This window comes from Trichechus manatus, unplaced genomic scaffold (genome assembly GCF_000243295.1).
Source record: "Trichechus manatus latirostris isolate Lorelei unplaced genomic scaffold, TriManLat1.0 scaffold00214, whole genome shotgun sequence".
Taxonomy (NCBI): domain Eukaryota; kingdom Metazoa; phylum Chordata; class Mammalia; order Sirenia; family Trichechidae; genus Trichechus; species Trichechus manatus.
Window position 1 is genome coordinate 3,172,015 of NW_004444150.1, and position 27,714 is coordinate 3,199,728.

At 57.0% G+C, this 27,714-nt stretch overlaps 4 protein-coding genes and 5 non-coding genes across 9 annotated transcripts in view; 2 read left to right on the forward strand and 7 right to left on the reverse strand.

The window, feature by feature from the left end:
* Nucleotides 1–13,494, forward strand: part of SURF4 (surfeit 4) — a 14,065-nt gene extending 571 nt beyond the window's left edge. The window contains exons 2-6 of the mRNA XM_004388675.2: nucleotides 7,739–7,925; nucleotides 8,459–8,535; nucleotides 9,201–9,244; nucleotides 9,951–10,137; nucleotides 11,138–13,494. Of these exons, the coding sequence (XP_004388732.1) occupies nucleotides 7,739–7,925; nucleotides 8,459–8,535; nucleotides 9,201–9,244; nucleotides 9,951–10,137; nucleotides 11,138–11,404 (762 nt within the window). The 3' untranslated portion in view covers nucleotides 11,405–13,494. The remainder of the gene's footprint in view (nucleotides 1–7,738; nucleotides 7,926–8,458; nucleotides 8,536–9,200; nucleotides 9,245–9,950; nucleotides 10,138–11,137) is intronic.
* Nucleotides 13,495–13,614: 120 nt separating this feature from the next.
* On the reverse strand, nucleotides 13,615–17,993 carry SURF2 (surfeit 2). The gene is made up of 6 exons (XM_012559157.2): nucleotides 17,863–17,993; nucleotides 17,629–17,783; nucleotides 16,705–16,808; nucleotides 15,309–15,488; nucleotides 14,918–15,075; nucleotides 13,615–13,866 (listed from the first exon to the last, which is right to left on the reverse strand). Exons 1-6 carry the CDS (start codon nucleotides 17,938–17,940, stop codon nucleotides 13,786–13,788), a joined length of 756 nt encoding a protein of 251 aa, XP_012414611.1. The 5' UTR covers nucleotides 17,941–17,993; the 3' UTR covers nucleotides 13,615–13,785.
* Nucleotides 17,994–18,031: 38 nt separating this feature from the next.
* LOC101355232 (surfeit locus protein 1) lies at nucleotides 18,032–23,617 on the forward strand. Its single transcript, XM_004388708.2, has 9 exons — nucleotides 18,032–18,109; nucleotides 18,272–18,323; nucleotides 20,393–20,526; nucleotides 20,611–20,693; nucleotides 21,320–21,511; nucleotides 22,548–22,620; nucleotides 22,703–22,865; nucleotides 23,137–23,218; nucleotides 23,290–23,617. Exons 1-9 carry the CDS (start codon nucleotides 18,044–18,046, stop codon nucleotides 23,360–23,362), a joined length of 918 nt encoding a protein of 305 aa, XP_004388765.2. The 5' UTR covers nucleotides 18,032–18,043; the 3' UTR covers nucleotides 23,363–23,617.
* An 11-nt stretch (nucleotides 23,618–23,628) lies between these two features.
* RPL7A (ribosomal protein L7a) lies at nucleotides 23,629–27,124 on the reverse strand. The gene is made up of 8 exons (XM_004388676.2): nucleotides 27,084–27,124; nucleotides 26,214–26,334; nucleotides 25,547–25,696; nucleotides 25,121–25,261; nucleotides 24,848–24,927; nucleotides 24,407–24,537; nucleotides 24,017–24,086; nucleotides 23,629–23,819 (listed from the first exon to the last, which is right to left on the reverse strand). Exons 1-8 carry the CDS (start codon nucleotides 27,084–27,086, stop codon nucleotides 23,715–23,717), a joined length of 801 nt encoding a protein of 266 aa, XP_004388733.1. The 5' UTR covers nucleotides 27,087–27,124; the 3' UTR covers nucleotides 23,629–23,714.
* Nucleotides 24,185–24,250, reverse strand: LOC111822817 (small nucleolar RNA SNORD36). Its single transcript, XR_002825929.1, has one exon. It is a non-coding gene; the product is annotated as a small nucleolar RNA SNORD36 (small nucleolar RNA).
* On the reverse strand, nucleotides 24,609–24,678 carry LOC111822812 (small nucleolar RNA SNORD36). The gene has a single exon (XR_002825924.1). It is a non-coding gene; the product is annotated as a small nucleolar RNA SNORD36 (small nucleolar RNA).
* Nucleotides 25,007–25,077, reverse strand: LOC111822816 (small nucleolar RNA SNORD36). The gene has a single exon (XR_002825928.1). It is a non-coding gene; the product is annotated as a small nucleolar RNA SNORD36 (small nucleolar RNA).
* LOC111822818 (small nucleolar RNA SNORD24) lies at nucleotides 25,770–25,843 on the reverse strand. The gene has a single exon (XR_002825930.1). It is a non-coding gene; the product is annotated as a small nucleolar RNA SNORD24 (small nucleolar RNA).
* On the reverse strand, nucleotides 26,507–26,576 carry LOC111822819 (small nucleolar RNA SNORD24). Its single transcript, XR_002825931.1, has one exon. It is a non-coding gene; the product is annotated as a small nucleolar RNA SNORD24 (small nucleolar RNA).
* Nucleotides 27,125–27,714: the final 590 nt, after the last annotated feature.

A 27,714-nucleotide genomic window follows, 5' to 3' on the forward strand; every position in this document is an offset into this window, starting at 1 on the left:
GGCCCCGTGCCCCAGCTCGGCCGCCCACCCGGGATCCTGCTCCAGGATCCCCGAAGTCGGCCCCCGCCCCCCGCAGGCCGCGCCTCTCGCAGCCTGGGGATGCCGCATCATCCCATCCCGATCTACCGGGGCGATCGTGGCCTCTCCACCCCCGGGGCATCCCTCCTGGGCTTAGCAGCTCGCCATCCCGGCCTAGGACCCCAGTCTGGCTCCAGGCCCAAGCCCTCCTCCAGGGTACCATCTTTCCCTCCTCTTCGCCTCCCCAGACTAGGCTCTGGCTGTGTCCCCAGGGCCCCCAGGCTCGGGCACCCAGCTTGCATAAGCCTTGCTCCGCACGCTTTCAGCCCAGACTGGAAGATCCCTAAGGCGGGGGTGGGGAGGGGGGGTCCTTCCCTGGCCTCCCAAGAAGGCGCGGAAGTGCTGGGGGCGTTTGGGGTCACGCTGTGGGCGTGGGTGTAAGGGGCAAGTCGGCGGCTCTTGAGGAGTGTCCTTTAGGTGGTGAACCGTTGGGTGGTCCCTTCACGGTTTCCCTTTACAGGGCACTCTTAGGAGGTGGGCAGGGAGTTCCGGTCCTGAACGTGATTGGTTCGATTGGAGCTGGGGTGCTCTGGTACAGACCCCAGCTTTGGAGAATAGCAGCCCTTCCTCCTTTCCTCTTCCCGGTTGTTGCTGGGCTCCAGGTGTCCCTTTGGCCATCCGTGCATCTTTCCCTCCTTGTGTGGACTCTGCCCTGGGGCCGAATCCAGTGGAGACCAGCACACAAACCTGGGAGGAGGGGAGGGAGGCCTGTCTTCCTGGTGTGTTTTTTTCTTCCAGAAGTGTACAGGTGGCGTTCCCAGCAACAGGGAAGCCCTTGAGCCTGCGGCTGAGTAATTTTTCAAAGCAGTCAGGAACCAGGTGGACGGGATCAGACCCCGGGACGGTGCAGGGCACAGCTTCCACCCTCTTTTTGTCTAAGTTTGGAAAAAAGAACGCCATGGTGATTTCACTGTTAGTTGTGTGTCTCCTAACTCCTAAAAGGATCCCGTTATGTCTGCAGTGTCATCCCAGCAGGCAAATCTTGGTCTAGCCCAGTTACTCTTCTTGTGTCAGGTTACTTGGCGCCTTTGTGGCTTTGCCAGTTAAAAGCTGTGATAGTTAGATTTTTAATTTTTATGGGGTAATGTTGAGTCATCAAACATAGGGCTGGACTCACTGGAAGACTTCTGTGCATTTCTGCGGTTTTTAAACATTGAAAATGAGCATTTTTTCTGATCCGTGCTCGGCGATGGAGCTTTCCCATCGATCCCCTTGAGGAACGTGTCACTATTGAGGTTTTCGTGCACCCCTTTCCTGTCTGGGAAAGAAAGGTATACCAACTTGAGGAAATAGTGTTTCCACAGGTCCTGATTTTGTGATAAAGACAATGCAAACACCGTGTTCCTTGCAACAGCGGTTCACATTGAATGCTCTCGACCAAGTAGGCCATTTGTGTTTGTCAGTTTTCATTGACATAATCGTATGTGACCCAATTTTACTTCCTCAAGTTGCAGCTCACTGTTAGCGAGGGAGCTGTGAGAGCTGCGTACACTCGTTCTTCAGCCTGGAAAACAGTGTTCTGGCCAGTGAATTTCATAACCCAATCTAGGTAAAATGTCTCTCATCAAGCTGCTGCCAAGTATGAAATGATAGACTCTTCCTGCTGAGAAAAAGAGCTCAGAGTCGCTTTCCATAAGCCTTTCTTGTGCTTCGCCACGTGCTTTGCGGTTTTGTTTAAGGTGAAAGAAGCCAAGTCTTGGAGTTGGGGAGACTCATGAGAGGGGCGCACAGTGCTCCCCAGAAGGTTCCAGAGGGAAAGGCAAGGCCCACAGACGTTCTAGCCTTGCCTTGGCCTCAGCCCTGGAAGACAGCCCCGGTCCCCTACCTCTAGGCCAGTGCCGTGTGCGACGTGCTTGTCAGGCCTGCTGTTCCTCTTTGATGGGCAAGGCGCCATTGTTGTAAAGGGCACGAGGAGACAGGCTGGGCTGGCGGGTAGGCTACCTGCTCTCAGGCCCTTTTGCAGTGTAAGCCTCCATGCCCCCGTGGGCATGAGCTTCTCCGACGGCCCGTAGGCTGGATGCAGGAGGAAGTGGGCAGGTATCAAGGTGCAAAGCCAGAGCGTCAGCTTTCTGTGGGTAAAGCGTGGGCACGCTCTGCTGGCTCTTTGTTTCTGATAGCCACAGTGTTGAAAACAGCTGTGCGTGATTAACAGTGTGAAGAGTCCAGGCTTTTCAAATGAAAATGAAGGAGTGTGAGGACGATGGGAAATGACATCCAAGTCACCTGTCAGATCGTGGGAGGACTCCATCTTTCAGCCTTGCCTTCAGAAAACAAAAAAACGCAGGGACGCGATTTGAACCGAGTCTGGGCTCTGGGAGGAGACCTACGAAAGCTTTGTCTCCCGGGCCCGAGTGTCCCCAGTATAACTATGGTGATGACGTTGAACAGCTGACTACGCTTCAGGCACTGGTCATCGTGCTCGTTATCTTGCATAACCCTCTCGGCTGTGTGAGGTGGGCCACAGGGTCTCCATTTTCAGATGAGGAGAAGGAGTCTACTGTGGTCTTGCACTTACCATGCTGTGGGCTGACCCAGGAGCCGGGCTTCTCCAGCCTGGCCCTCCTGCGTCCTCTCCTAGGTCTGCAGGGGCAAATCCTGTGGAGACAGCGGCTGGCCAGTTCCCGCTGGTTGGCACCTCCCAGCTGTGCATCTCTCGGCTCTACCCCTGGCATGGAGCTCCTTGCCCTTGGCCATCAGGGACAGTGTCCCCTTGCTCCCAGGAAGCCAGGCCCTGAACAAACTGCTGAGACGTGCTCTGTGCGTGAACGCAGGCACTGGCGAGCCAGCAAGGCCAGGTTGTGCGGGGCTGGGGACTGCGGTGAACTCAGCCATCCCAGAGAACGTCCGTGCAGCTGCTACTCGTTGCCTAGTAGACGGTCTGCAGAGTGTAACTTGAGAGCACATTTCCACTAGCAAATGGGGTGTTAGCACTCACTGGGTTCTGCCTGACGGCTCATCGCCAGAGTAGTGGAGAAGGGCACCGGGCTTCCTTGTCCATGTGGCCTTTGGTATTTCTACCTGTCTTTCGGAGTGGCACAGGCAGTCCCGGGAGAGACCGCCCCCAGCAGCTCAGCTTGGCCTTTGTCAGCATCGCTAGGATGGCCTGGTGTGGATACCTGCCCGGTGAATACGCAGCCCATGGCCCTGGGGCCCTTGGTCCCCACCGCGCGGACAGCCGTCGACTGTGGGTGGGAGCTGTGACAGTGGCACGCTCTGAGCATTTTCCTCTTGTTCCGGGCTCCTGGTCCCCCTCCTGCACAGAAGGGCTTGGGGAGACAGAGGGCAAAGAGTAGCTGACTCACCTCCTTGCCTGCTGATCTAGCAACAGGAGGAAAGAAACCCCGAGAGCGGGTGGGGAAGCGGGCTGTGGTTAGCGTGGCTTCCCTCCGAAGACAGCCACAGCAGCACCGTCTCCCATGGCAGCCTCGGTCGGTAGCTGCTCCCTACAGCCGGGCATTTCGTCACAGCGCTGAACTTTAGGAAAGAGTCAGATCCTCACTCTTGCTTCTGGCCCAGTGACACCTCTCCTGTGTTCCATGAGGTCGCCTGAACCCCCTGAACAGCACTTGGGGGGGACTTGCCAGGAGGCTCTGAGCTGGGGTGGAAGTGAGCGTTTGAGTCACGGGCACTTGCGCCAGGCCTGACTCAGCTGTGAGAGCAGTAACGGCCACAGGTACTAACCTCCGAGGACATGTCTGTCGGCCCCGGGTGGCCTCAAGAAGGGCAGCCCGATCCCTGGTGGTCAGGGAAGGCCGACCTGCCTTTTCCTCGCCCTCAGCATTCTCACCAAGCAAGAATTGCAGACGGCGGCTTCCCTCCGTTTCGTGTTTTCCAAATACCTAGAGCGAGTGGATTTTTCCCATCATTTGGGAGCAGAAGATGGCTGAGTGATCACGGTTGCCATGTCCTCCCCGAGTTCCGTCTCAGGTCGGGTGGGTGTCTGTCTCGTAACTCCCTCAGTCCTCTAAAATAACAGCCCCCTTTAAATAAGTCTTTGTTTTCTGCATTTCTTAAGTGTCTGGGATGCTGTCACACATCGGGACCCTGTCATGCTAGGCTGAGGCCCTCGGGGATTCCTAGGGAAAGCATGCCCCACAGAGGCTGACGAGCAGTGCACCTCGTCCATGAGGCTCTCCCTGGCCTGCATCTGCCTCACATTCTGTCGGATGAGTGTCACGCTGTGGGTTTGCATCTGATTGGCCAGGCCCCCTTGCCCACGTGCCAGATGCCAGCAGTGGTGTGAGCGCCTGTACCGCCGTTCCCAACTCATGTCCCCAGGTGTCGGGTTCAGGGGCCGGGTCTGGGTTCTTCTTGCTTGTGCTGACGGGAGATTGCTTTGGGCCTCTCGCTGAAGTGGCATGATAGTGGCTAAGTAGCCCGGTCTGAACAGTTGTGAGCAGCAGGCATGGAGGGACTGAGATTAAAACTGGGTCTGGTCTTAGTTAGTAAGTGTAGTTCTTTCTTTTGGTTCCACCCAAAGAGATGCTCGCCAGAGGGCAGCTTGTCTGAGAGGCTCTGGGTGGGCCTGACTTAGAAAGCGGCCGCCTTCCGCCTGACCACAGCTGCCTCTGCTAGCTGGAGCTGCGGATTGTAAAGCTGGGTCAGAGTGCAGTGACCTCAGTGGGCACTTTCCTCAAAGCAGAGGGCCAGTCTGTCTCCTTGCCGTCTGCCCAGGCAGGGCAGGCCGGGGTACCCCCCCGCTGGGCCGTTTGCCTCCACTGCTCTCTGGGCCCCTAATCCTCTCAGCCCAGACACTCCAATTAAAGGTAGCGGAGTCATCAGGAGGCCTGTCTCTCGGGGCTGCAAATTAGACTGTCCAGGAGGCTCCTCTGAGCCCAGGTGGGCGGGTCTGCTCATCCCGTCCGCGCCGCCAGGTGGATGGCCAGCGGCAGCTTGGCTCTGGTTTCAGGAGTGAGTCAGACACCTGTAGGGTTTGTGTCTTCAGAGACCAAGGGTGACAGGCCACCTCTCTGCACCCCCCGGGGGCTCCCATCTCCAGTCTCATTGAGAGGGACGTCGAGGGGGAGGAAGGCCTGTGTCCCTGCCAGGGCTCCTTGTGCCGGCCCCTCTTGGCAGGTGGTGATGTTAGAGCCGGGCTGAACCGGGAGCTGGGCGGTGGTCTCGCTCTTCCACCGCGCTGGGCCGCGTGTGCTGAGAGCATTCCAGCCACAAAGCGGAAACAGGAGGAAGCGTGGCGGCATCGTCCCCGTACCTCCTCATCTGGAGCAGGTGGTGACACTGGCGTACATGCTGGTGGTTTCTACACGGAGACAAAATTCACATGGGAGCATTTGGGACTTCTTTTGTTTATTTTTAAACAAGGCTTCTCTCTCTCCCTTTTCTCCTTCCCTGTGTATAGATAGATGTTTAGAATAGTAAAGTTGGAAAGAGGAGCCCTGGTGGCACAGCAGTTAAGTGCTCGGCTGCTAACCGAAAGATCGGTGGTTGGAACCCATTAGCCACGCTACAGGAGAAGGTTGTGGCAGTCTGCTTCCATAAAGATTACAGCCTTGGAAATCCTACGGGGCAGTTCTACTCTGTCCTATAGGGTCGTATGAATTGGAATCGACGGGATGGCAATGGGTTTGGTTTGGTTTTTTGGTTTTAAAGTTGGAGTAGAACTGCCCCATAGGGTTTCCAAAGAGCGCCTGGTGGATTTGAACTGTCAGCCTGTTGGTTAGCAGCCGTAGCTTGCTGTAGCTCTTAACCACCACACCACCAGGGCTCCAGAAAGAATCTCAGCAACCATTAATCCAGCACCCTCACTTTGTACAAGGGTAACAAACACCCCCCACCAAAAGTAACTCAGCTTGTCCCCGGTCACGTGCCACACAGCTGGTCAGCGTCTGGCCAGGCCCTGGGCACAGGCTCCCCAGTCTCAGCCATGCACTGGCTCCACACTGTTTTGTTGATCATCCAGGCGTCTGTCCGTTTCATTGTGATTTCCGCCATCTCTTAAGTGAGGAGCGAAGGCTGTGCAGACGTGTGCAAAATCAGCACTTTGGGCTCGAGCCCAACGTGTTTGAAGAAAGTGGACACCTGGCTTGTAATCGCCCTCCCCGCGGAGGGGAGCCAGCCTGCTGTGGCCCTGGCGGAGGGAGGCTCTTCTGTGCTGACCAAGCGCCATCTCCGCTGATGGACTGAATGCGGGTCTAAACAAACTGATGCTAATCAACTGAGCTGACTGCGTTAGCAGCTCCTGAGACTTTTAAGCAACTTTCCAAAATGTCAGAAATGAAGAAGTGTGTTTACATATGCTTCCAGCCCCGGAGGGGACAGTGTCGGACATTTGTCTGACTGCCCTGTGGTGTCTGCTCTTCAGACTCTGGCCTCCTGGCACGTCACGTGGGTGGGTCCCCGATCTTTCCCCTGAGTACCTGCCAGCTGTCGAGGACCTGCCAGCTACGGGGTTATCAGCATAGGACTTGCTTCCCTTTGTGCCACAACCTTGGCGGCTGGGGAGGGAGAAGTGCTGTGACATACCTGAGTGGCAGCTGCACCTGAGTGGCGGCTGCACCTGGCGTCTTTTGTTTCCTGGCGTCGCCCCCACAGGACAGGAAGCTGTGGACACATTTTCCTCTGACGTTGCTGGTGAGGGCACACATTTGCTTTTCACTGCTGTGGAAACAGTGCCCGTCCTGTTTGTAATTTGCTTAGGGCTAAACCGGCTTTACAGAAACCCCAGTGCTTCCCAGCCATGCGACACGACGTGCCAGCATTTCAGAGGCTTGCCTATAGTTTCAGCGCAGACACGCCGTTGCCCTGTCAGGCCTGAAGCTTCCAGCGGGGAGCCTGGCGGGGGTGCGAGAGGCCGGCTCCAGTCCCCACCTGAGTGCTCTCCCGAGCCGGGCTGTCTTTGTCCTGCTGTCTGTGGATGTGGGAGCACACAGGCGTCCCACTTGGCCACCGCCTGGCCCACCTGGCCCGGGCCCCTGCGTCTCCTAAGAGGCTGTCGTGTTGCAGCCGTGCGCTCTCTCTTCTGTGTGTGGGGTGCTGAGCATCAGCTTTCTGTTGTCCTGTCCGCTCAGGGCGGCCCTGAGGACTGCTGCTTCCGCGGCTCCTCTTCTGCCCGCCTGTCAAGGGAGAGGTTGGGCTAATTCAGTGGTTCTTAGCCGGGGATCATTTGGCCCCCAGGAGACATTTTTTAATGTCTTGGGGCAGTTTTGGTTGTCACAAGGGGAGGGACTGCCACCGGCATCGGGTGGGTGGAGGCCAGGGAGCTGCTACACCGCACAGGACAGTGCCCCTCGTGAGGGGTTATCCGGCCCAAATGCCAACAGCATGGAGACGGAGGAAGCCTGGACAAGGTGGTCTCTGAGGGTCTTCCCAGCGTATCCTCCTGTGATGCAGCTGTGAACGCCCTGATGGCAGCTGTGATCATATGGTGATTCCGTGCTTGAAGGCCCTGTTGCCACCCAAAGCGCCAGCCAAGGAGGTGGGGGAGCCATAGATAGAGGAGTGTGCCGGCCAGTGCCTTACGGGGTCTGAGCCGGATGGGCTCAGGGGAGTCGCTCATCGCCGGGACGGGGTGCTGAGAGCCACCAGGCTGTGGGGAGGTGCTGGGCCTCCAGAGCTTCCGTCCTTCGTGGCCGTTGGCCACGTGCCCCGGCCCAGCTGTGGTCTGGGTGTGGGGCAGCCCCTGACCCGTGTCTGCCCGCAGTTCCTCCGCGTCACGAAGCAGTACCTGCCGCACATGGCGCGCCTCTGCCTCATCAGCACCTTCCTGGAGGACGGCATCCGCATGTGGTTCCAGTGGAGCGAGCAGCGCGACTACATCGACAGCACCTGGAACTGCGGCTACCTGCTGGCCTCCTCCTTCGTCTTCCTCAACCTGCTGGGGCAGCTGAGTAAGTGGCTTCCTCGGGGCGGCCTCTTCCCGCACCGATACAGCACCCGCAGTCGGTCCGCAGAGATGAGGAGGCGTGTGGGAATGCCAGGGTCTCCTCCCGGGGAAGGCCTGGCGGGGTCTGCTCTACAGGTATCTGGGTGGGCGCTCTGCACCCAGTCCTGGGCGAGTGGCTTTGGGGCTTGCCAAGGGCATAGGACACAGCCCTGTCCGTAAGGACCCAAAGCAGGTGCTGGGCACTAGGGGGTCGGAGGCCAGTGCAGGAATTCCGGAAAAGTCCCAGCGTCCAGAAAGGAGGAGCAGGACTTAGGGAACGGGGCGGGGGCGTGTCAGGCCAGAACAAGGCACCTGCTGGTTTCAGCGCTTCCCTCCGCTCTGACAGACCATCTTCTGGTAGCCCCCCACCCTTTCAGTTATGGGGCGAGAAAGGGCCTTGTTTTAGAATGCTGCTGTTCGCTGGGGTGGTGTTTGGGCTGCAGCTGCACTGAGCCGGGGGACGCACCCAGCACCCTGACCCTCGCCTCTCCTTCCCAGCTGGCTGCGTCCTGGTGCTGAGCAGGAACTTCGTGCAGTACGCCTGCTTCGGACTCTTCGGAATCATAGCCTTGCAGGTAGCAGCCTGTCGCTTTGGTCTCCTTCTCTGTGCCCTGGCTGGAGCAGAGCTGCTGCAAGGCCTTCTGAGGGGTCATCGTCCTCCAGCCCTCTGTGTGACCGACTGCCTGGGGCCCTTTTTCTCTGGGGAGGGGCCGGGCTTACCCCGACGTGGGCTCAGGAGAGCCTTTTGGCCAGCGGGGCGCCTGCCCAGAGAACCCGGGGGCGGGGCAGTGGCTGCGTGCGCAGCCTGCCCATCTTCCGTCACTTCCCTGAGTTCTCTCTGACAAAGGATAAGACACGGGGTTGGCTTTCAGCCAGGACCCTATTTTGTTATCATGCCACTGTATGGAGAGGAGTACCTAGTTGTTCAGGGTGAAATATTTAAAGTAGCATATTTTAACCCAGATCAGTGGTCTCAGAATCACCCTGTTCTCCAGAATGTTGTAGGCACAGCTCTGATGATCACACGGGCCCAGGGCCCACACGCCACCCTTTCTAAGAAGCACTGAACCAGGGTGTTGAGCTTGGGGCTGCCCTCAGTGCTTTTAGAGACGGCCTTGTGTGTTTTGTGAATGTCCTCACTCAACGTTTGGAAGATCGCTCGGTGCTGTCAGTTCTAGAGGCAGAGATGCGTTTGAAAGCGCTGAGCCTTCAGTCTGTCTCTTTTCTCCATTCCCTGCAGACGATTGCCTACAGCATCTTATGGGATTTGAAGTTCTTGATGAGGTAGGTGACCCGGGTGGTGAGTCCTGTACTTTCCTCACGGCTCTGACCTCAGTGTTGTCACTTGGAGGAAAGGTGCTTTGGGTCCACACTAAGACTCTTGGGAACAGCCTGTCTAGGGGATGCTGGTAAAGCCCTTTTCCGCCCCGTCCACGCCCCAGAGTTAACTAATGAGACTGAAATTACTCCCCACCAGCCAGCTGGTCGGTGGTGCAGCCAAGGCTGGAGCCTGGTTCCCAGTGTGTTCAGGCTGCCCATCACCATTCAGGTGTGAGTTATGTGAGAGCTTTAGTTCTGTAAGATTTCAAGTCCAAGATTGGCTCATAAAATATTATCTGTGAGTACTGTGCTCCTCTAAATAATCATCTAAATGAAACCAAACAGTAAACTTTTTCCCTAGACCAAAGACGAGAAGGTAAGGGGGGACAGGACAGCTAGAATGGAAATGAGAAAGCTGATGTATTGTGAAAAATGTATCCAATGTCAGTAAACTTATATAAATTATTAAATAAGCACCTAATTTGCTGTGTAAACTTTCACCAAAAACACAATATTAAAAGTAAATAAATAAAGATTTCAAGTCCACATTCTGCCAGCGTCCTGCTCAGCAGGTCCTTTCGTTTGGGGGCGGGGAGGGGCCCTGACCTTGCCTGGTGGCCGCTTAGTGGCTGCTGAGCGCTAGCCCACAGCCTGGCACTTTTGTTCCTAGGAACCTGGCCCTGGGAGGAGGCCTGCTGCTACTCCTGGCAGAGTCACGGTCGGAAGGGAAGAGCATGTTCGCGGGTGTCCCTACTATGCGGGAGAGCTCCCCCAAACAGTACATGCAGCTGGGGGGCAGGGTCCTGCTGGTCTTGATGTTCATGACACTCCTCCACTTCGATGCCAGCTTCTTCTCTGTGAGTATCCCGCTGCTCAGACCGCCTGACTCTTGTCCTGGAAAGCGTGCTGCCCTCCCCACCCCTGCCCTTTCCCTGGTTGTGCGCTGAGCAGAGCCGAGGGGAAGCCACAGCTGCAGCCATCCCAGCACCCATCTGGAACTAGGTGGTTCAGAAGGAGCACCCCCTTGATCCTCTTAAAGCAGACAAAAAACCACCAGGCTCACAGGCCTGAAAAGCTGCCATTCCAACAAGCCAAGTCGGGTCCATCTGGCCCCGCTGCAGTCCTGGTGCCCAGCGCCTTCATCCTGGGGCTGTTGACCCGTCCCTGTGAGGCTGCCCCCCACCTCCCACCCCCGCCACCCTGTGCTCTGCTTGCTTTCACTCAGTGACCTTAGTTGAGCCCCTTTTGTCTGCAGGTATTGGGGTCACAGAGGGCAGGCCCTGTCCTTGGAGCTTGCAGAGCAGGGCCAGGCCTGAGGGGAGGGTGGGGCCAGGCCGGGGTTGGCTTGGGGCCAGGCCGGAGGGGGGGCGGGGCCAGGCCAGAGGGGAGGGTGAGCCCTGCCAGGCAGCTATGAAGGGCACCCAGGGGCCGAGGCAGGGGGGGAGGCTCTTTCCAGCTGGGATAACTGGGTGGGTAAGGGCTTGGGGATTTAGTTGTGGTTTAGGGATCCACCACGTAAATACTGGGATTTATCTTGGTAAACGCAGCCTGTTAACTGGGGACTCGTGCTTCGGAGCCAGTGTTGCATTATCCACCGTCCACCTCCCCCGTCCCCGCTTCTCTGCTCGCTTCTCCAACTCTTACTCTCTGTCTTCTCTCTGAAGCGGCCATCTGCTAGCAGAGCCCAGCACATACACTGCAGTGACACGGAGTGCTTGGGGCTTGTCGCTTGTAAACCACGACCTGCCCAGCACAGATACTGCAGTGACACGGAGGGCCTAGGGCTTGTTGCTTGTGAACCATGACCCACGTCTCTCTCCCTCGCTCATTTTGCATCTCTCACTCTGACCCGTGCAGATCCTCCAGAACATCGTGGGCACGGCTCTCATCATCTTAGTGGCCATCGGCTTCAAAACCAAGCTGGCGGCCTTGACTCTTGTCGCCTGGCTCTTCGCCATCAACGTGTATTTCAACGCCTTCTGGACCATTCCGGCCTATAAGCCCATGCACGACTTCCTGAAGTATGACTTCTTCCAGACCATGTCCGTGATTGGAGGCTTGCTCCTGGTGGTGGCTCTGGGCCCTGGGGGTGTCTCCATGGATGAGAAGAAGAAGGAGTGGTAACAGGCCCTGTCCCTGACTAGCTTGGGCCAGCGGCCGGCGAGGACTGCCCAGGGCGGATTCGACGAAACTGCCAGCGTTTATGTATCCTCTTCCCTCCCCTTCCTTGGTAAAGGCACAGATGTTCTGAGAACTTTATTTGCAGACACCTGAAAATTGATGGCGAAAGCTGCCTTGGAACTACCATTGGGTATCTGAGTATTTAGTGCTGGCCAGATGGTTAGAGCCCCCCAGTCCAGGCCGCGTGGGGTGGGCAGCCTGGCTAGTTGTGGCCCCTCGGTCCTATTTTTGGGTTTGTTTCTCTTTTGGGGAGTGGGTAGGGAGGCCTTCAAGCTGTACTGTGAGCAGATGCATTTGTGTATCACTCAAAGCAGTCTCCCTCTTATTATTTTTAAAGTTTACATTCTTAGCTAAAACTACTAAATGATTTGGGGTGGCCTGGCCAGACATCACACATGCTGTCAGACTCCCTGGTCTGAAATTGCAGCCAGGTGGCTTTAAGGTGGTTTCTGCCCCTCGTAATACTTTATAGGACAGTACAAACTTAAGAGACCCAGAACCCAGAGAAGTGATGCAGTGTTAGAGGGCCAACTGGAGCTGCTGCTTACAGCAAAAGTCCCTAATCACGTCAGCTGGGTGCAGAGGTTTCTGCTGGGTGATGGCCCTCAGTCAGGAGAGTGGCTGCAGGACAGGCGTCCTGAGGCTGAGGCTGCACTCGGGAAGGCTGGCCAGGGCACCACACACCACGCAGGCCTGCCAGCAGTGCCACCCCACCAGTCGACCGGCCACCTCCTGTCTCGCCAACCTGCAGTGGGGACAGCTGCCATGGGGTAGCACAGTGACAGCAGACTCTAGGGCCCGTGGGCTTGTTACCTCACACTTGACCTTTCCAGAGCAAGCTCTCAAATCCACAGGCGCTGACCTGGCAGTTGTGCCTGTCCACCTTCTTCCCGGCTGAGGCTTGTCTCGCTCGGGCGGCCCTGACTGACTATTCTCACGAGGCTGTTGCTCGCTCAGATTCTGTCTTTGCTCTGCTGAATGCAGCCAAAATTACAATTTGTGATGCCTTACCGATTTGATCTTAATCCTGTATTTAAAGTTTTCTAACATTGCCTTATACTGTGTTTCTTTTTGGGGCTGTGCTCACTGGATGTGGATCCTCCTGGGGGCTGGCGGACAGGGTGAGGGTGACTGAGGCACAGTGCCTAACAGCGGGTGGGGGGCAGGCAGCAGCTCACGCCAGACTCGGGATGGAGTCTCTCAAAGGCCCATCAGAAGCCCTACCTGTCCTCAACTAGGTGTGCAAGACTTAGACCCATCCCCGGTGCTGGCTCTGGACCCAGTCCCGAGCCGGGAGGAGGGCAGGGACTCCTTCCCCACAACCCTGGGGCTGGGGAAGGGGGCAGGCTTTTGCCCACCAGGGCTTAGAGCCAGCCCAGGCTCACCTGACCAGGTGGGGTAACAGGTGCCCTCTCTAGCTTCCCCCACCCCACGTCCCACCCAGTGGAGGCTCATCCCAGGATGTTTCTGAGCCTCCCCACAAGGGTCTGCTCCTTTGCCCACCCCCGGCATTTAGAAGGTGAAGCAGTGGCTAAGGGCAGAGAGGCTGTCAGCACTGCCACTCAGATGCTCAACGTGGAGGGACGGGCTCTACCACAGCATCTCAATTCCAGCAGGGGCATCTCTTAGTCCACATCCCCTTCCCTGTCCACACAGGAGGGCCGCCCAGCCAATGACACTTGGCCACGCGAGTCTCTCTGGCCACCGTTTTTGGTAGGGTGGTGGTCCCCCTTGGCCCCATGCTCGGAAGACTTGCTTTGTGGAAAGCAGGACTGCCCCAAGCAGGCCGAGTGGCGCCATCACCGGGCTCTGCGCCTCGGCTGTGGCTGTTCCCGTCTCCCCTGGCCCTGAGCAGGCTGGCGCTGGGGATGTACCACCTACCAATTGGTTTTGGCAAAACAATTTCTGAAAATTTTTTTGCTTTACGTGGGAAATAGGTATAAATCTCACTTTATGCTGTATTTTATATCTTAGTTGTGTTTGAAAACGTTTTGATTTTTGGAAACTTCAAAATAAATAATGGCATTTGTTGTATGCAGTGTGATCATCTGGCATCCTCTAGTCCACACTGGGTCCCATCTGGGCCTGCTGTCCTGAGCTAGGCTGGTTCACCTCCACGGCTGCTTACAAGCCGAGTCCAGGTGGAAAGCTTCCTCCCAAAGACCGCTGCCTCCTGGGGAGGGGGAACTCAGCCATCTTGGCCCTGCCTCCAGGCAGCGGGTGGGTGGGGAAGGCACGGCAACATTGGGCAGCCTGAAGCAGGAACAGACGGGGAGGTACCCGAGGGACTTCTCTGGAAGCTGTGGAGACGTGTTCCCAGCACTTCAGGAGCCCGACTCCTTCTCCAAGCTGAAGCTCTTTGGTCTGGAGTGGTGTCTTTTCAACTTCAATGAGCCCAGCTGCTTCTGTGACACAGACAGACTCCCAATTACAAGGGTCTCCCTGATCCCAGGACGGAGCTCTGTGGGTCGGCCTCCCCAACCCACCACACCCCACCCCACACACATCCAGAGGTGCTGCTCTGAAACTGCGTCAGCTGTCCTGCCCCACTGCCTGCGGCTGCCGGTCAGAGAGCATCCCTATGGAGCATACCAAAGGGCCACACTGCCCACGGCTGCCGGTCAGAGTCCCCACGGAGCATACTAAAGGGCCACACTCCCCACGGCTGCCGGTCAGAGTCCCCACGGAACATACCAAAGGGCCACACTCCTCACGGCTGCCGGTCAGAGTCCCCACGGAGCATACCAAAGGCGCTGCTGCCTGCAGCTACTGGGTCTGACAGGGTCCCCATGGAACACACTAAAGGGCCACATTCAGCATTTCATAGGTTTGCAGTAAAGACCTGGAACCTCTCTAGCCGTGATCCTGTTTATCTACCCCGATCTCCATTCCTGATTCTACTGCAAAGATAAAGGATGGCACCGAGCAAGGAAACACCCTTCTCTCCAGCTCCCTGGGTGGCACAAACGGTGAAGTGCTCGGCTGCTAACTGAAAGGCTACAGGTTCAAGTCCACCAGAGGCATCTCGGAAGAAAAGCCTGGTGATATGCTTCCTGATAACCCTGTGGAGCAGAGTTCTACTCTGACACGCACGGGGTTGCCATGAGTGGGAACTGGCTTCGTGGCAAGGAGTTTGGTTTCCTCCCCCCACATTACTTTTCCGCAATGGCAAAAACAAAACAAAAAACCGCTCTCAGTTTACTAGTTTCTGTCAGACCAGTGGGTTTCAAGCCGTTCTGTGGAGCCTGGTTCCGTGGAAGGCTTTTGGGGCAGCTACAACCTAGAAGCAAGTGGGAAGCCTGCCCGTCCCCCCGTTAAAGCAGTCCTGGCTGACTTTCATTTATGTGCTGGCTTGCGATTTCACATGTGGAAAAGATCCTATTTTGTTTAAAGAATTTGTAAACTGCCAGCAGGAGCTGGTACCTAGTAGCCTGGGAGTTGTGCACAGCGACTCACCTTCCTGCGCTTCCGGACCAGCGCCCGGCCGGCGTCTGCCCCCTCCCCTCTGCTCCCCGTTTCCCCTCTGGGAGGCCCTGGCGCGTCCTCGTCCTCGTTGCTGTCAGTGCCGTCCCTGCTCTCGGCCCCTCCTAGGTCCTTCCTGGTGAACAGCTCGGCTGCAAGGAGTAGGGGGCTGGCTGAAGCTCATGCTTCTGTGACGGCGCTGAGGGGCAAGGGGGCAGCCAGGGGAGGAGGACACACAGCGGGAGAGATGACGGCGAGAGCCACTGACTGCGCTGGGCAACGGGGGCGTGGACAGCCACGGAGCCCAGAACTCAGAGCACAGCAAAGCACGAGGATGGACAGAGCCGTGCGTGGGGCCAGGCCTGGGGAGGGCGCGCCTGCTTACGTGGATACAGGTCTGTCATACTGTCGTCACTCTGCGATCCCCCCTCATGGCTGGATGCGGGCTCCCAGAAGTCAACCCTTCCGCCAGGCGGTCTGCCCCCGTCCTGGTCTTCTCGCCGCCGCCTCCTGTGCAGCAGGCAGGCCGGGACGTACTCCACGCCCTGCTTCTGACATTCCTCATCTGGGGGTGGCAGGGGCCCGTCAGCGCACAGCTCTCTGCTACGAGTGACCCACGATGCTGCTTGGCCAGGGCCCAGGGCCCCACCCCATAGCAGCAGGTCAGTGCCACCAGCCCCGCTCCCAGCAGGCACGGAGGGGGACGGGAGGCGTGCGCTGTGGCCGAGAGGCAAGAAGATGGTACAGGTCTACTGGCCGCCACCGTCCCTTCCTCCGGTTCCAGCCAGTCCACAAGAAGCCGTGGCTGGGGGCACACTGAGTAGGCTGACAGCTGGGCGAAGCAGGCTCAGGTAGGGCTGGCAGGCAGCTCTCAAATGCAGCTCGGCCTGGAGGTGATGTCAGCTTGTCACCAGCCCGTCACCTGCAGCCTGGCTGGAGTCTTTCTCTCAGGCACGGTGGCCTGGGACCACGCCCTGGATGTGTGTCTTGGTGGAACTAGACTGCCTGGCCCTTGCCCACCTTGGGCTTCGAGCAGAGGAGCTGGGATGGGGCTTCCGTGGAAGGTCCTCACAGGACTCACCTGTTTCCTCACATGCTGACAACCCAGGGAAGCTGAACAGCTGGCACAGGGAGGGGGAGTCCCTGGCTCGGGAGGGGCGTGGGGGCTGGGCTGCTGTGTCCTCAACATAGACAAGCCCCTCTGCTCCTTCCCACCACCCCAGTCCACGCTCCTCTGCAAGTGCAATCCTGGGACAGGAACTGGAGCGCCCCCGCCTGCTTGAGCCCCGGCAGTGCCCCCACCACGCACGCTCCTGGCCAAGGCCCCATGACTCCACAGTCTGTCCCCTTTGATGTTCCCCACCCCTTGCATGCTGGCACAGCTACTAGCACAGCCAAGCTCTGTGCCTCAGACCTTGCACAGACCCTCTCTTCTCCCTGCGGCCCCCACTTCTCATGTCCCTCCCGCCTCAACCTAGGAACAGACCCTCGGAGAGCGTCTCCAGCCCTCCTGTCCAGGGCCAGCCCCCTGGTCAGTCACTCCGTCGGCCATGTCTCCTGCACTGGGTGGACCACACTGGCAATCGCTTCTAAGTTGACTTCCTGCTCTGCATCCGGCTCCCACTAAGCTGAGCCCACTCAGTCAGAACCACCGCCCACCTGTGCACCGTGCGGGAGCCTGCCCCACACACAACCATGCGAATGGGAAGGGCTGAGGCCGCCCCCCGCCCCCCGCGGCGCCCTGCCCTGTGTGCTCTCTGAAGGAGCCCCATGGTACTCACACTTCTGCAGCGCTCTCTGGAAGCGGCGGCCCCGGGTGTGCCTGAGCACGTGCTCCGGGCGCTTGTTGATATGCCGCAGGGTGAGTTTGCAAAACAACTGGCGCCTAAGGGGCAGGGAGACACTGGTTTGTGGAGAAATTTCCCAGGAAAGGAGCCAGGCCAGTGGCTCTCTGCCCTGGCTGCATCTGGAAATCACTTGGCCCATCCCCAGATGTCTGATGGGAACGGTCTACAGCGTAGCTCGGACATCGGGGTTTTCAAAGCTCCCAAGCAAGTCCACGCTGCAGCAGGTGGGCACCACAGCAGGGCTCAAGGACGAAATCACGCATGCTGAAGACACAGCAACAAGCGTGGCAGAAGGTGCCAGGCACGGACGCCCACCACCACCCCCTCCTCACCCCGTCCCTCGTCAGCCATCATGCAGCTAAATCAAAGATCCCCTTTCAAGTAGAAGTGAAGCTAACATCGTTTGGAGCCTTAGGGGACAGAGCACAGTGTTCCTGCTCCTCTGTGAAGGCACGGAGCACAGACGACAAGCCTCGCTCTCCGGGGATTACAGGTGACTCACAGCACCAGACTCCCACCTGGAACCCAAGTCTCCTGACTCACGGAAAGGCCTTTCCTTGTGAGGAGCGCTGAGCCAGAAAGGAGGCGGCCTGGACTTGGGAACCAGAGTGAGCTACCCCTTCAGTGGCCATACTTCGGCGCTGGTAACTGTCCTCCCCGCGACGTGGGGAGACCAGGACCCCTCAGTCCCGGGCACACACAGCCCGGGAAAGCGGCAGTTCCACAGGGGAGGCCCTGGCGGTGGTGGGCTCCCTTCCAAGGGGCTCGGAGATAGGGGCCCAGGGTGCACAGGGAGGTGGCTGTCCCCCTCGCCCCCACGTAGCCGCCTCCCTCGCTCCCACGGTAGCGCCCACGTACGGGTTCTTGGTGCTGGGCACGATGTGCGGCTCGAACTCCGCGTAGTCGAAGGCAGGGACTGCGCGCACCAGGCGCTGGTACTTCTTGCCGCGGGTGTAGACCTGCAGCTCGGACAGGCGGCAGGGCAGCTCATGGCCCGTCAGGGTGCACGTCACCTGTGGGAGGAGGGCGGCGCGGTCAGGGGCCCGGCTCCCGCCCCGCGTCCCAACCTCGCGCCCCGGCGCCGCCGCGGACCTTGGCGCCGCCAGGCTCGAGCCGCAAACCCGGGTGCTGCCGCAGGAAAGCGCGCACGTCCGTCGAGGGCTCGCCCATGCTCTGCCGCCCGCGTGGCACACACTTGGACCGGGCCGGCTCGGCGGCGTCCCGGAAGCAGATGCGCCTGCGCCCCGGAAGCGCTCGCGGGCTGCCGGTGGAGATGGCGGTGCGGTGGCTAGGGCCGGCGGGGCTGAGGCTGCTGCTTCGCGCGGCGGGCGCGGGGCCGGTGAGCGGGGAGCGTGTAGGGCCGGGGAGGGGTGAACGGGGCGCGGAGGGCCGGGGAAGAGGGAGCGGGGGGCCGGGGAGAGGGGTGCGGGGCCGGGGAGGGCCGGGGAAGAGGGGGCGCGGGGCCAAGAGCGCGCCACCAGCCCACCCTCTGTCTCCGCAGGCCTCGGGCAGCGCCGCCGGGAGAAGCGTCCTTGGGGCCCCCTGGCGCCCAGGTGAGGAAGAGTGTGTCCAGAGCGTGATTTAGGGACCTGGGGAAAGCTACCCTACTTCCTGTCCTCCACGTTGAAGGGGTGTCCTGGGAATTAAAGTCTCTAGCTCTGGACTGAATGCAGGTTCTATGTGGAAGAAGTTTTTCACAAAATAACATTTTATGTGAAATGCGTTTTCCCAAGCCTTGACTTTGTGCTGGTACTGTTGTTGTTGGGTGCCAAGGAGTCGATTCCAACTCACAGTGACCCCATAAAAAGAAACAAAAACCAAACCCATTGCCACTGAGTGGATTCTGATTCATAGCGACCGTTTAGGACAGAGTAGAATTGCCGTATAGGGTTTCCATGGAGCGGCTGGTGGATTCAAACTGCCGACCTTTTGATTAGCAGCAGTAGCTCATAACCACTGTAGAACTGCCACAAAGATCGCCAGTCTTTTCTCCCGTGGAGTGGCTGGGTGGGTGCAAACCACAGACTTTCGGTTAGCAGCCTGGCACTTACCCGTTGTGCCACTAAGGGTCCTTGCCAACACTGCTGTGAGTGCTTTGTTATCACAACAGTAGGGGTCAGAGAGGTTGCATAACTTGCCCGACATCTCATCCAACTATTGAGTAACAGACCCAGGGTTCAAACCCAGGGCTCTGAAGCATAGTCATGATTTACATGCCGCCTTTCAGTGTCCTGCAGGGTCTTTTGCCGTGTGTAGAGGGCTGTGCACAAGTGAAGGGTCCTTGAGAGCCTCTCCTGGCCTGCTTTTCTGCCATTCTCAAGGGACACCCTATGACGCACCTTTGTGTGTACTGTTCCATCTTTAAATTTCTTTTTTTTTATTGTACTTTAGATGAAAGGTTACAGAACAGGTGGTTTCTCATTAAACAGTACACATATTGTTTTATGACATTGGTTACCAACCCCACGACATGTCAACACTTTCCCTTCTCGACCTTGGGTTCCCTGTTACCAGCTTTCCTGTCCCCTCCTGCCTTCTAGTCCTTGCCCCTGAGCTGTTGTGCCCCATTGGTCTCCTTTTGTTTTATGGGCCTGTCTAATCTTTGGCTGAAGGGTGAACCTCAGGAGTGACTTCATTACTGAGCTAAAAGGGTGCCAGGGGCCATACTCTTGGGGTTTCTCCAGTCTCTGTCAGGCCAGTAAGTCTGGTCTTTTTTTGTGAGTTAGAATTTTATTCTACATTTTTCTCCAGCTCCATCCGGGACCCTCTGTTGTGATCCCTGTCAGAGCAGTCAGTGGTGGTAGCCGGGCACCATCTAGCTGTACTGGACTCAGTCTGGTGGAGGCCACGGCAGTTGTGGTCCGTTAGTCTTTTGGACTAATCTTTTCCTTGTATCCTGTTCTCTTCACTCTCCCTTGCTCCGGAAGGGATGAGACAGTGGAGTATCTTAGATGGCTGCTCACAGGCTTTTAAGACCCCAGACGCTACTCACCAAGGTAGAATGTAGAACATTGTCTTTATAAACTACGCCTCTCAGGGAGTTTGGATGTGTCCATGGAACTTCCATGACCTTTCCTTGTACAACCCTCTTTAAATTTCTGATGGGCAATGAGAAAGAGCAGCTTTGAAGGGAGCTTCGTAAACCACCATTCTGAGTTTAGGGCAGGTACCGTGTCTTCTCCTCTTCAGAACACAGCAGCCAGTGGTGCACATAGCCGCTTGCTGAATGTGTCTTGAGCAAATGCGTGAATACCCAGTGCCCCTTCTTGCATTCTTGAGTGAAAAACCATGAGGTGGTTACGTAAGTTATGCAGGGTCAGGGTTGGTGGCAGGGCTGGGAGAAGCCCTGGGGGCTCATTTACTCAGTTAGCAAACACTCACCGAGTGTGTGCCATGTGCCGGTCACTGGGCACTGGGGTAGGAGCTGGGCTGGGCGCTGAGCTCGTGCCGCTAGTTGGCTCCGACCTGCACTTGTGGCGTGTTCGCCCGTGTGCTGTGTTCTCTTAACGTTGGCGGAGGGAGAGCTCTTGAGGGCTTGGCTGCTTTAGTGCTGTTCCTTCTGGGCTCTGACCCGCATCAGTATTGTGAAGCCACCACCGCCCACCTCTCTTGCCCCCTCTAGGAGTGGCCTGGAGGCCAAGCAGGTGTGGCGGTTCTGCAGCAGAAGCATCTGCCACAAAAGCGGAGGATGACCCCCTTCTCCAGTGGCTCCTGCTGCTCGTCCCTGTGACTGCCTTTGGCCTGGGGACATGGCAGGTAAAGGCTGGTGTCTCACCTGGCTGCCTCTGAGCCTTTGGTCCACTGCCATCTGCTCGAGGTCTGCTTATGCTGTGTCCATAGGTCCAGCGTCGGAAGTGGAAGCTGAAGCTGATTGCGGAGTTAGAGTCTCGAGTCATGGCTGAGCCCATCCCTCTGCCAGCAGAGTGAGTGTGTGGCCGTCTGCCTGGGCTGGTCAGCAGCGGAGCCCTGGCTTTTGCTTGCCTCCTGGCTCCTCTTGACAGGGCCTTGTCAGGCACGTCCTGGCCCTCAGACAGGAGCCCACCAGCGTCAGACTCTGCTGGGTTTCCTGTTGGAACCCAGCAGCCCTGCGAAGCTGCCTGAGGCTGCCACACAGACACAGAAACATCTTACCTTTGAGCCCTGGCTTTCACCCTGTCTCAGGTCCAGCGTACCTGAGGCCCTCCCCTCCCCCCGTGCTGACGGCCCTCTAGAGCAGTGATGTCTGGCTGCAGGTGAGGGTGGACGAAAGGTCCGGAAGCAACAGTGTTGTTTTGAAAAGGTACGCCGAGTGATTCTGCTGCCCTCCCACATGGCATCAGAGGGCTGGGCTGAGTACCACCTGCCCTATTAGAGGGCATGCCCTGCCTCTCCAGCCCCCTCTGTGCCCTGCAGTGTCACCGTTCACTTGTCTGGCCCTCCCAGGCTTAGTAGTTTGCAGCCGTGGCCCTTGAGGGTGTTTTCTTGCTGGGCCTCGCGTGGGCTCAACTCCCTCTTCCTCTCCACCTAGCCCAGTGGCTCCCTCTCCATCTCTCTCTCTCCCCACCTATAGCCCACTGGAGCTGAACACTCTGGAGTACAGGCCAGTGAGGGTCAGAGGGCGCTTTGACCACTCCAAAGAGCTGTACGTGATGCCACGGACCATGGTGGACCCAGCCCGGGAAGCCCAGGAGGCTGGCCGGATCTCGTCCTCGGCCAAGAGTGGCGCCTACGTCATCACCCCCCTTCACTGCTCTGACCTAGGGTAAGTAGGATGGACAGGGAACTGGCTGGCATGCACGGCAGGTGCAGTTCCAGAGCACGCTGGTTTTCCAGTGATGTCACAATAACCCACCGTTGGCCTTCTCTCAACCCCCAACCTTGGTAAGGCCCTGTGGGATCCAAGATGCCCAGAAAAGTTCATGTCCTTGAATTTCAAAGCCGTAATTCTGACATTGGTTAAGCAATCTTCCTAGGCAGTTCATTTATTACTGAACAACTTGTAAATTAATAATTATAGGGCAGTGTGATAGGGGGCCAGCAAGAGGAACTCAACAGAAATGAACTCCCCAACTCTGCCTCCAGGAGCTGAGAGTCAGGGAAGGCTTTGTGGGGGCAGGGGTGGTATCAGAGGCAAAGCTTAAGAGACGGGAAGGAGCATTCGAGGCAAAGGAAGCACCTGTGATGTACTGGGCACTGGAAGCCTGGGGCTCTGGTGAAGATGCAGGCTGATACCGTAGGGCTGGGGCAGCCTGAAGTTTCTAGCAAGCTGAAGCATGCCAGTGCTGAGAAGCCAGACCGTGGAGCAGAGGCAGCTGGGTGGCCAGCCAGGTGGGCCCTGGAGTCATGCCGAGACATCTTCAGGGACATGACAGGTTCAGATTTGATTCTGACAATCTCAGTGGCCATGTCGATATGGAGGTGACGGGTCTCTGAACAAAGGCAGCACCACTGGTCAGTGTTGCAAGGAGCGGGGCACAAGGGGGAGACTGAGGTAGCTGAGTGTCAGCCAGAACTCTTGGTGGCCGACCTCCGAGGGCGGGGACCTTTTATTACCAGTGGAGAAAAAGGTAGAGGTTAGCAGCACGCCAAGGGCCATCTCCACTCAGTTCTGAAGCGTTCCTGGGAGCTGTGGTGGTTCCTAGAGAAAGCCCCCCGACCCAGGCTTTGCCCTTTGTCTGAGACACCCCCATGGTTCCTGTTTGCCGGCCTGTGCAGTGTGCCGTCACCTTTGTTCAGACCCCTCCCGGGTTAAAACTGCCCCCAGACTGTGCTGAGTATGGGTGCCACTGTTGTTCCAGAACCACCATCCTGGTAAACAGAGGGTTCGTCCCCAGGAGGAAGGTGAACCCAGAGACCAGGCAGAAGGGCCAGGTAAGGGACATGCCCTGCCTGTGCAGTCTCCACAGGCTCCTCTCCTCCGCCCTAAGCACCTTTACTACACCTTCCCTTACAGATAGAAGGGGAAGTAGACCTAGTCGGAATGGTCAGGCTGACAGAAACCAGGAAACCGTTTGTGCCTGAGAACAATCCAGAGAAGAACCAGTGGCATTACCGGGACCTGGAAGCCATGGCCAGGGCCACAGGCGCAGACCCCATCTTCATTGACGCCGACTTCCGTACGTTATCACCTGCCCAACTGTGCAAGATCAAGTAGCTTTTGTAAATACCCTCTTCTGTCTCCCTCTGAATCCTGACGGCTTCCAAATGCTGCCTTTAACTTGGCGCTTGAGAGAAACGGCACCGATTAGTAGCAGCAGCATGCAAAGTATACTAAAAAGAAGGCAAGGCTGGGGAGGTGGTTAAGGCCTTAATGAAGTGATGTGACCTGTGCCAAAATGACAGCTGAGAAGAGCCCCGATGGCTGAAGCAGGTCTACTGTCCCCTTAGAGAGCACCGTCCCTGGAGGGCCCATCGGAGGCCAGACGCGTGTCACCCTGAGGAACGAGCACCTGCAGTACATCGTTACCTGGTGAGTCCCCAGCTCTCCCCCTGCTGCCCCTCCCCCTTCAGAAGGTGACACAGCCCTTCTTTCCACCCAAGGTACGGCCTGTGTGCAGCCACGTCGTACCTGTGGCTTAAGAAATTCATGCGCCGGCCTGCCCTCCTGAGATAGCCGAGAGCCTGTCCATGAAGTAATCAGGAGTCACTGGATGTACAGCGTTTCCAAGAGATTTTTATGTTGGATCATGTGGTATAAATAAAACTCCTGGGCTCACACACTGTACCTTTATTTCTTTCTACCTAAATGAGTTGGCAACCAGTTGACTTGAAAATCCTGGCTTAGTTTGTTCCAAAGAATGACTAAACTCGATACATAAATTATACTTTAGAGCAGATATGGACAGTTTGAATACATACTTGTCACAACCCCCACAAACATGCATACCTTCAACCCACAATGCCAAATGGACACTGGCTGAAGGGTAAGTTTTATTTTTATGTACAGAAAAATCAGTTGTGTACATTTAGCCCAGTTTGGTGGCGAGTTCTTTGGCCTTTGCCTTTTCCAGCTTGGCAATGCGAGCCACAGACTTGGGACCCAGGACATTGCCTCCCCAGTGACGGCGGATCTGTAACAAGCAAAGGCGGTTAGTTTGGCTTGTCATTTCCAGAGGCTTCCAAACCACTCTAGTCAAGCTGGTCCGTTTGGTGGTTCCATACTGAACACCAAACAGAACTGTCCATGAAGAGTTAAGACAACCAGCCAGTCTTTGGGAAAAAGGTTTGATTTACCCAAAGTAGTGCTTTGCGTGAAAGCACACCTCACCTCATCGTATCTGTCGTTGTAGTTGGTCCGGATTGCTTCCACCAGCTTAGCCAGAGCTCCTTTGTCTTCCCTAAAGAGGCAGGGAAAAACGTGAGCCCTGGGCTTGTCTCTCAATTACTCTTTCAGGAAAGTAGAAATGATTTCATTTTTTGCACCAAACACAAACCTTTTGCCTCAGATAAAACATAACCACATGGTTTTTCAGGTGAAGAAATTCTCAACCATCATTGGCAAAGGATCGTTAGTACTCAGATAAATGTGTCCCTTGAGCTAGAACAATGGTCTTTTAAAAAAGTAAAATCCTGACAAACAAATTAAGTGAACTTTAGAAAGTGTTCTTATCCCCTTCCACTGATTCCTGGGAGGTTTGGGGCAGGGTCTTATACTTACGAGTTCACCTGTGTGAAGGCTACAGTGGTGCAGGTCTTCCTGTGGACGAGACGTCCCAGTCTGGCCTTCCCCTTGATGATGCAGTAAGGAACCCCCATCTTACGACACAAGGCCGGTAGGAAGACGACCAGCTGGAAAACAACCTTAGCTGAAGAGTACATTCTGACCAGAAGGAATCATTTAAAAGGCTAGTTTGGCAGCAACTGCTCAGGGTTAAAAAGCTCATGTTTGCACTTCAAGAGTTATTCAGAGAGAGACTGACATCACCGCAGAGCCACCTGGGGTCCCTGGGTCAGCCCTGCACGCACGCACGCACGCACGCAGAGGGCTGACCCTCGGCTGCCAGACTCAGTGCTAAGCCTACGCCATCCATCCTTCCAGCAAGGACATGAGCACCCGACCTGAGGTTAGCAGCCAGAGATAAGGACAAGCCGCACGTACCTCGATGGGGTCCACGTCATGTGCGATCACCACCAGCTGGGCCTTCTTGTTCTCCACCAAGGTGGTGACAGTATTGACCCCTGCAACACACAAGGAGTCTGCATGAGCATGCAGGGTGGCCACTCAGGACACAGCAAGCAGTTCCACAGGGGCCTCAGCTGTGACTCAGTGTTAAAAAGCTCAATTCACCCCTCACGGTCACTTCAAGTGAAAAATCATCATCATTGCAACAGCTCGCCCCACCGCTTACCCCTCTGAGAAGCACCCACTCACCGGCTCGAAGGACAGGGGGTCTTTTGGTGGGGACATCCCCTTTGCCAGCAGCCTTCTTCTCAGCCCGGGCCAAAAGCCTCTGCTTCTTCTCCTGCTTCGTTTCTGGTCTGTACTTGTGGGCCAGCTTCAGCAGCTGAGTAGCTGAGAAACACTCTTCAGGTTAGGTTTGTGATTTAACCCTTGTCAGTCGGCGTACATGCGCACTGACGAGTGCAGCGGGGTAAACCTGAGGCCATGTACAGGTTAATCTCTTCAGTTAGGCCAAAACCAAAGTCATCTTAGTGTTCTGGAAACTAGACCAAAAACCCTAGGTTTAAAAAACTGCCCTACTTAATAATATCCACTCCCCTCAAAACGCCTGTTTACTGACCGTCAAAGCAAAGACGGTAACCTTTCCAAATGCTGATTTTATACCACAGAACTCACCTGTCTGGCGGTCCAAGGCCTGGGTGAACTGGTTAATGGCAGGGGGCACTTTCAGCCGCTTGTAGAGGATAGCCCGCTGCCGCTGCAGCCGAATGTAGCGGGGCCATTTGACAAAGCGGGTGAGGTCCCTTTTGGGTTGGATGTCCTGTCCTGAGAAGTAATGGGCAGCAGGGTGAGGTTCAAATGCCTCGTCACGTGTATGAGTGCGGCCAGTGAGTGTAGGTGCATCAGAGATCTTGGTGGTTTATATGGCATCACCATCTTTCAGATAGCAAATATTCTTTTACATCATCTGCACACAGACACCCTAGGACGCGGGGGAGACTGGCGTACCTTTCCTCATCCAACAAGAAGCCAAGGCGCACCCATCAATATTGTGTCCAAAGTGTTAAGTGTATTACTGAATGCTAGCACATGCTCACTCACAATGAACCCCTGGAAGGCTGTACCCTCTTGGCCCCCATTTCAAAGGGTCACTGGTTAAGAACTGAGTTTACAGCTACCATGTAGCAGAAAAACAATTTAAATCCCAGTAGTCTTCACTTCAAAACCACTAAAACCTACAGTTCTGATATATTTGACGTAGCCTTTGCTCGACAAACGACCTTCTTCAATGGGAAGAACACAGAAAAAAAACCTATTACCACGCGCCCCTTTTCCTACTCACCGATGCCGAAATTCTTGGGCCTTTTCTCAAACAGAGGATTTACCACCTTCTTGGCCTCCTGCTTCTTGACGACAGCAGGGGCCGGGGCCACCTTCTTCCCCTTAGCCTTCTTTCCTTTTGGCTTGGCAAAAAGAAAACCCAGTTAACACTGCCACCTCGCCTCCTCGTAGCTTCTTTGTAGAGGACTGGCACTTGGAAAACGGGTGGTCAACAAGCCCTGCCCCAAACCAGCCCTTTCGACAAAGCCCTGCCCCCCAGTAAACGCAGTGCAGCCGCGGCCATGAGCCCACTCGTGCATCAGCGATCTTGGTGGAGGAAGCGTCCTCACTGTCACTTAGCAAACATTCTCTGCCATCATCTGCACGGGCCCGACAGCGCTGGGCGGCGTCCTGGCGGACCCTCAGCCAGAGCTGGTCCAGAATCGCGCGCCCCAGCTCTCTGTTCACGGATCTCAACGTCTGAGGTCAGAGCTGTGAGATCCGGGCCGCCGCCTCCCAAATCCCCGTCTCGGAGCTCTCCAGATCCTTTAAAAGGGGGTCGTGGCTTTTAAGCCCTCGCCGTGCGGTGCGCAGGAGGCCGAAAAGCAGCAACAGCGGACGCAGACCCTTCGCCAAGCCCCCGGCCGCTACGAATATGCACTGCGGCGCTGCGCTCCCTGCCCGCCTCCCTCGCCGGCAGCGCAGGGACCATCGCACCCGCATCCTTTCTCCAACCGTCCCAATACCCCGGACTGAAGCCTACGCGCCAGCCCCCGAGGGGCTTCCCTGCCACCAGGCAGAGGACGGGGCCCTGTGGGGACGCGCCCCGAGGAGGATGGCAGCGGATAGCACCCGGGCCGGCACCGGCACCACAAGTTCCATACTCACTCACCATCTTGGGCGGATGGACGAGAGAGAAAAGAACGGGATTGTGGGTAATATGTATGCGACCTCGGAGAACGCGAGAACTGGTGCCTGCGCGGGATTTTGGATTTAAAGAGACAGGACGCCTTAGCGCCTGTCTTGTTCAGAGGAGGTGATCGCAGCGGCCTTGGGGGCTTGGTCCGCTTAAGCAGCGGGCCAGTAAAGGAAGTTGAGTCGGAGAACTGCGACGGGCTGGGCGCCCAGGCGGCGGAGAGGCGCCAGGTAAGAGCGGGCTGGGTCGCACGGTGGAGTCCAGAGTTTGGTTGCGCCGGCGGCGGGCGGTGTAGACGGGAGCCCTCTAGGAAGGGTGCCCGTCGGCCGCTCGCGCCCAGCGCCCCCACTCCCCGTCAGACCTCCGAACCCGGCCCTGCGGACCCCTGAGGACATTTACCCCGTGTTAGCACTGGAGTGGCTGGTGTGGGTCCGTCTTTTTGTCCTTATGTGTGATTTTAATTGGCACAAAGGACGCGAGTTTGTTCATTCAAATCTCCGTCCATGCGCGCGGAGCTCTACGCGCCTGGCACCGACCGGAGCGGTGCGGTCACCTGCCCGCAGGGCGCTCGCAGCCGTGGCCGCCGGGCGCGGACAGGGGGGTCCCA

Bases quoted from the DNA above. Each gene is read 5' to 3' on its own strand.
- LOC101355232 (XM_004388708.2), top strand. From the start codon at position 18,044: ATGGCGGTGCGGTGGCTAGGGCCGGCGGGGCTGAGGCTGCTGCTTCGC. The intron at 20,527-20,610 runs GTAAAGGCTGGT...CTGTGTCCATAG, and splicing joins TTGGCCTGGGGACATGGCAG to GTCCAGCGTCGGAAGTGGAA. The intron at 23,219-23,289 runs GTGAGTCCCCAG...TTTCCACCCAAG, and splicing joins CTGCAGTACATCGTTACCTG to GTACGGCCTGTGTGCAGCCA.
- SURF2 (XM_012559157.2), bottom strand. From the start codon at position 17,940: ATGGGCGAGCCCTCGACGGACGTGCGCGCTTTCCTGCGGCAGCACCCG. The intron at 16,809-17,628 runs GTACGTGGGCGC...CCTGCCCCTTAG, and splicing joins GTGCCCAGCACCAAGAACCC to GCGCCAGTTGTTTTGCAAAC. The intron at 15,076-15,308 runs GTAAGCAGGCGC...TACTCCTTGCAG, and splicing joins TATGACAGACCTGTATCCAC to CCGAGCTGTTCACCAGGAAG.
- RPL7A (XM_004388676.2), bottom strand. The intron at 25,697-26,213 runs GTGAGTAGGAAA...ATTACTTCTCAG, and splicing joins GCCCAAGAATTTCGGCATCG to GACAGGACATCCAACCCAAA. The intron at 23,820-24,016 runs GTGAGGTGTGCT...TGCTTGTTACAG, and splicing joins ACAACGACAGATACGATGAG to ATCCGCCGTCACTGGGGAGG.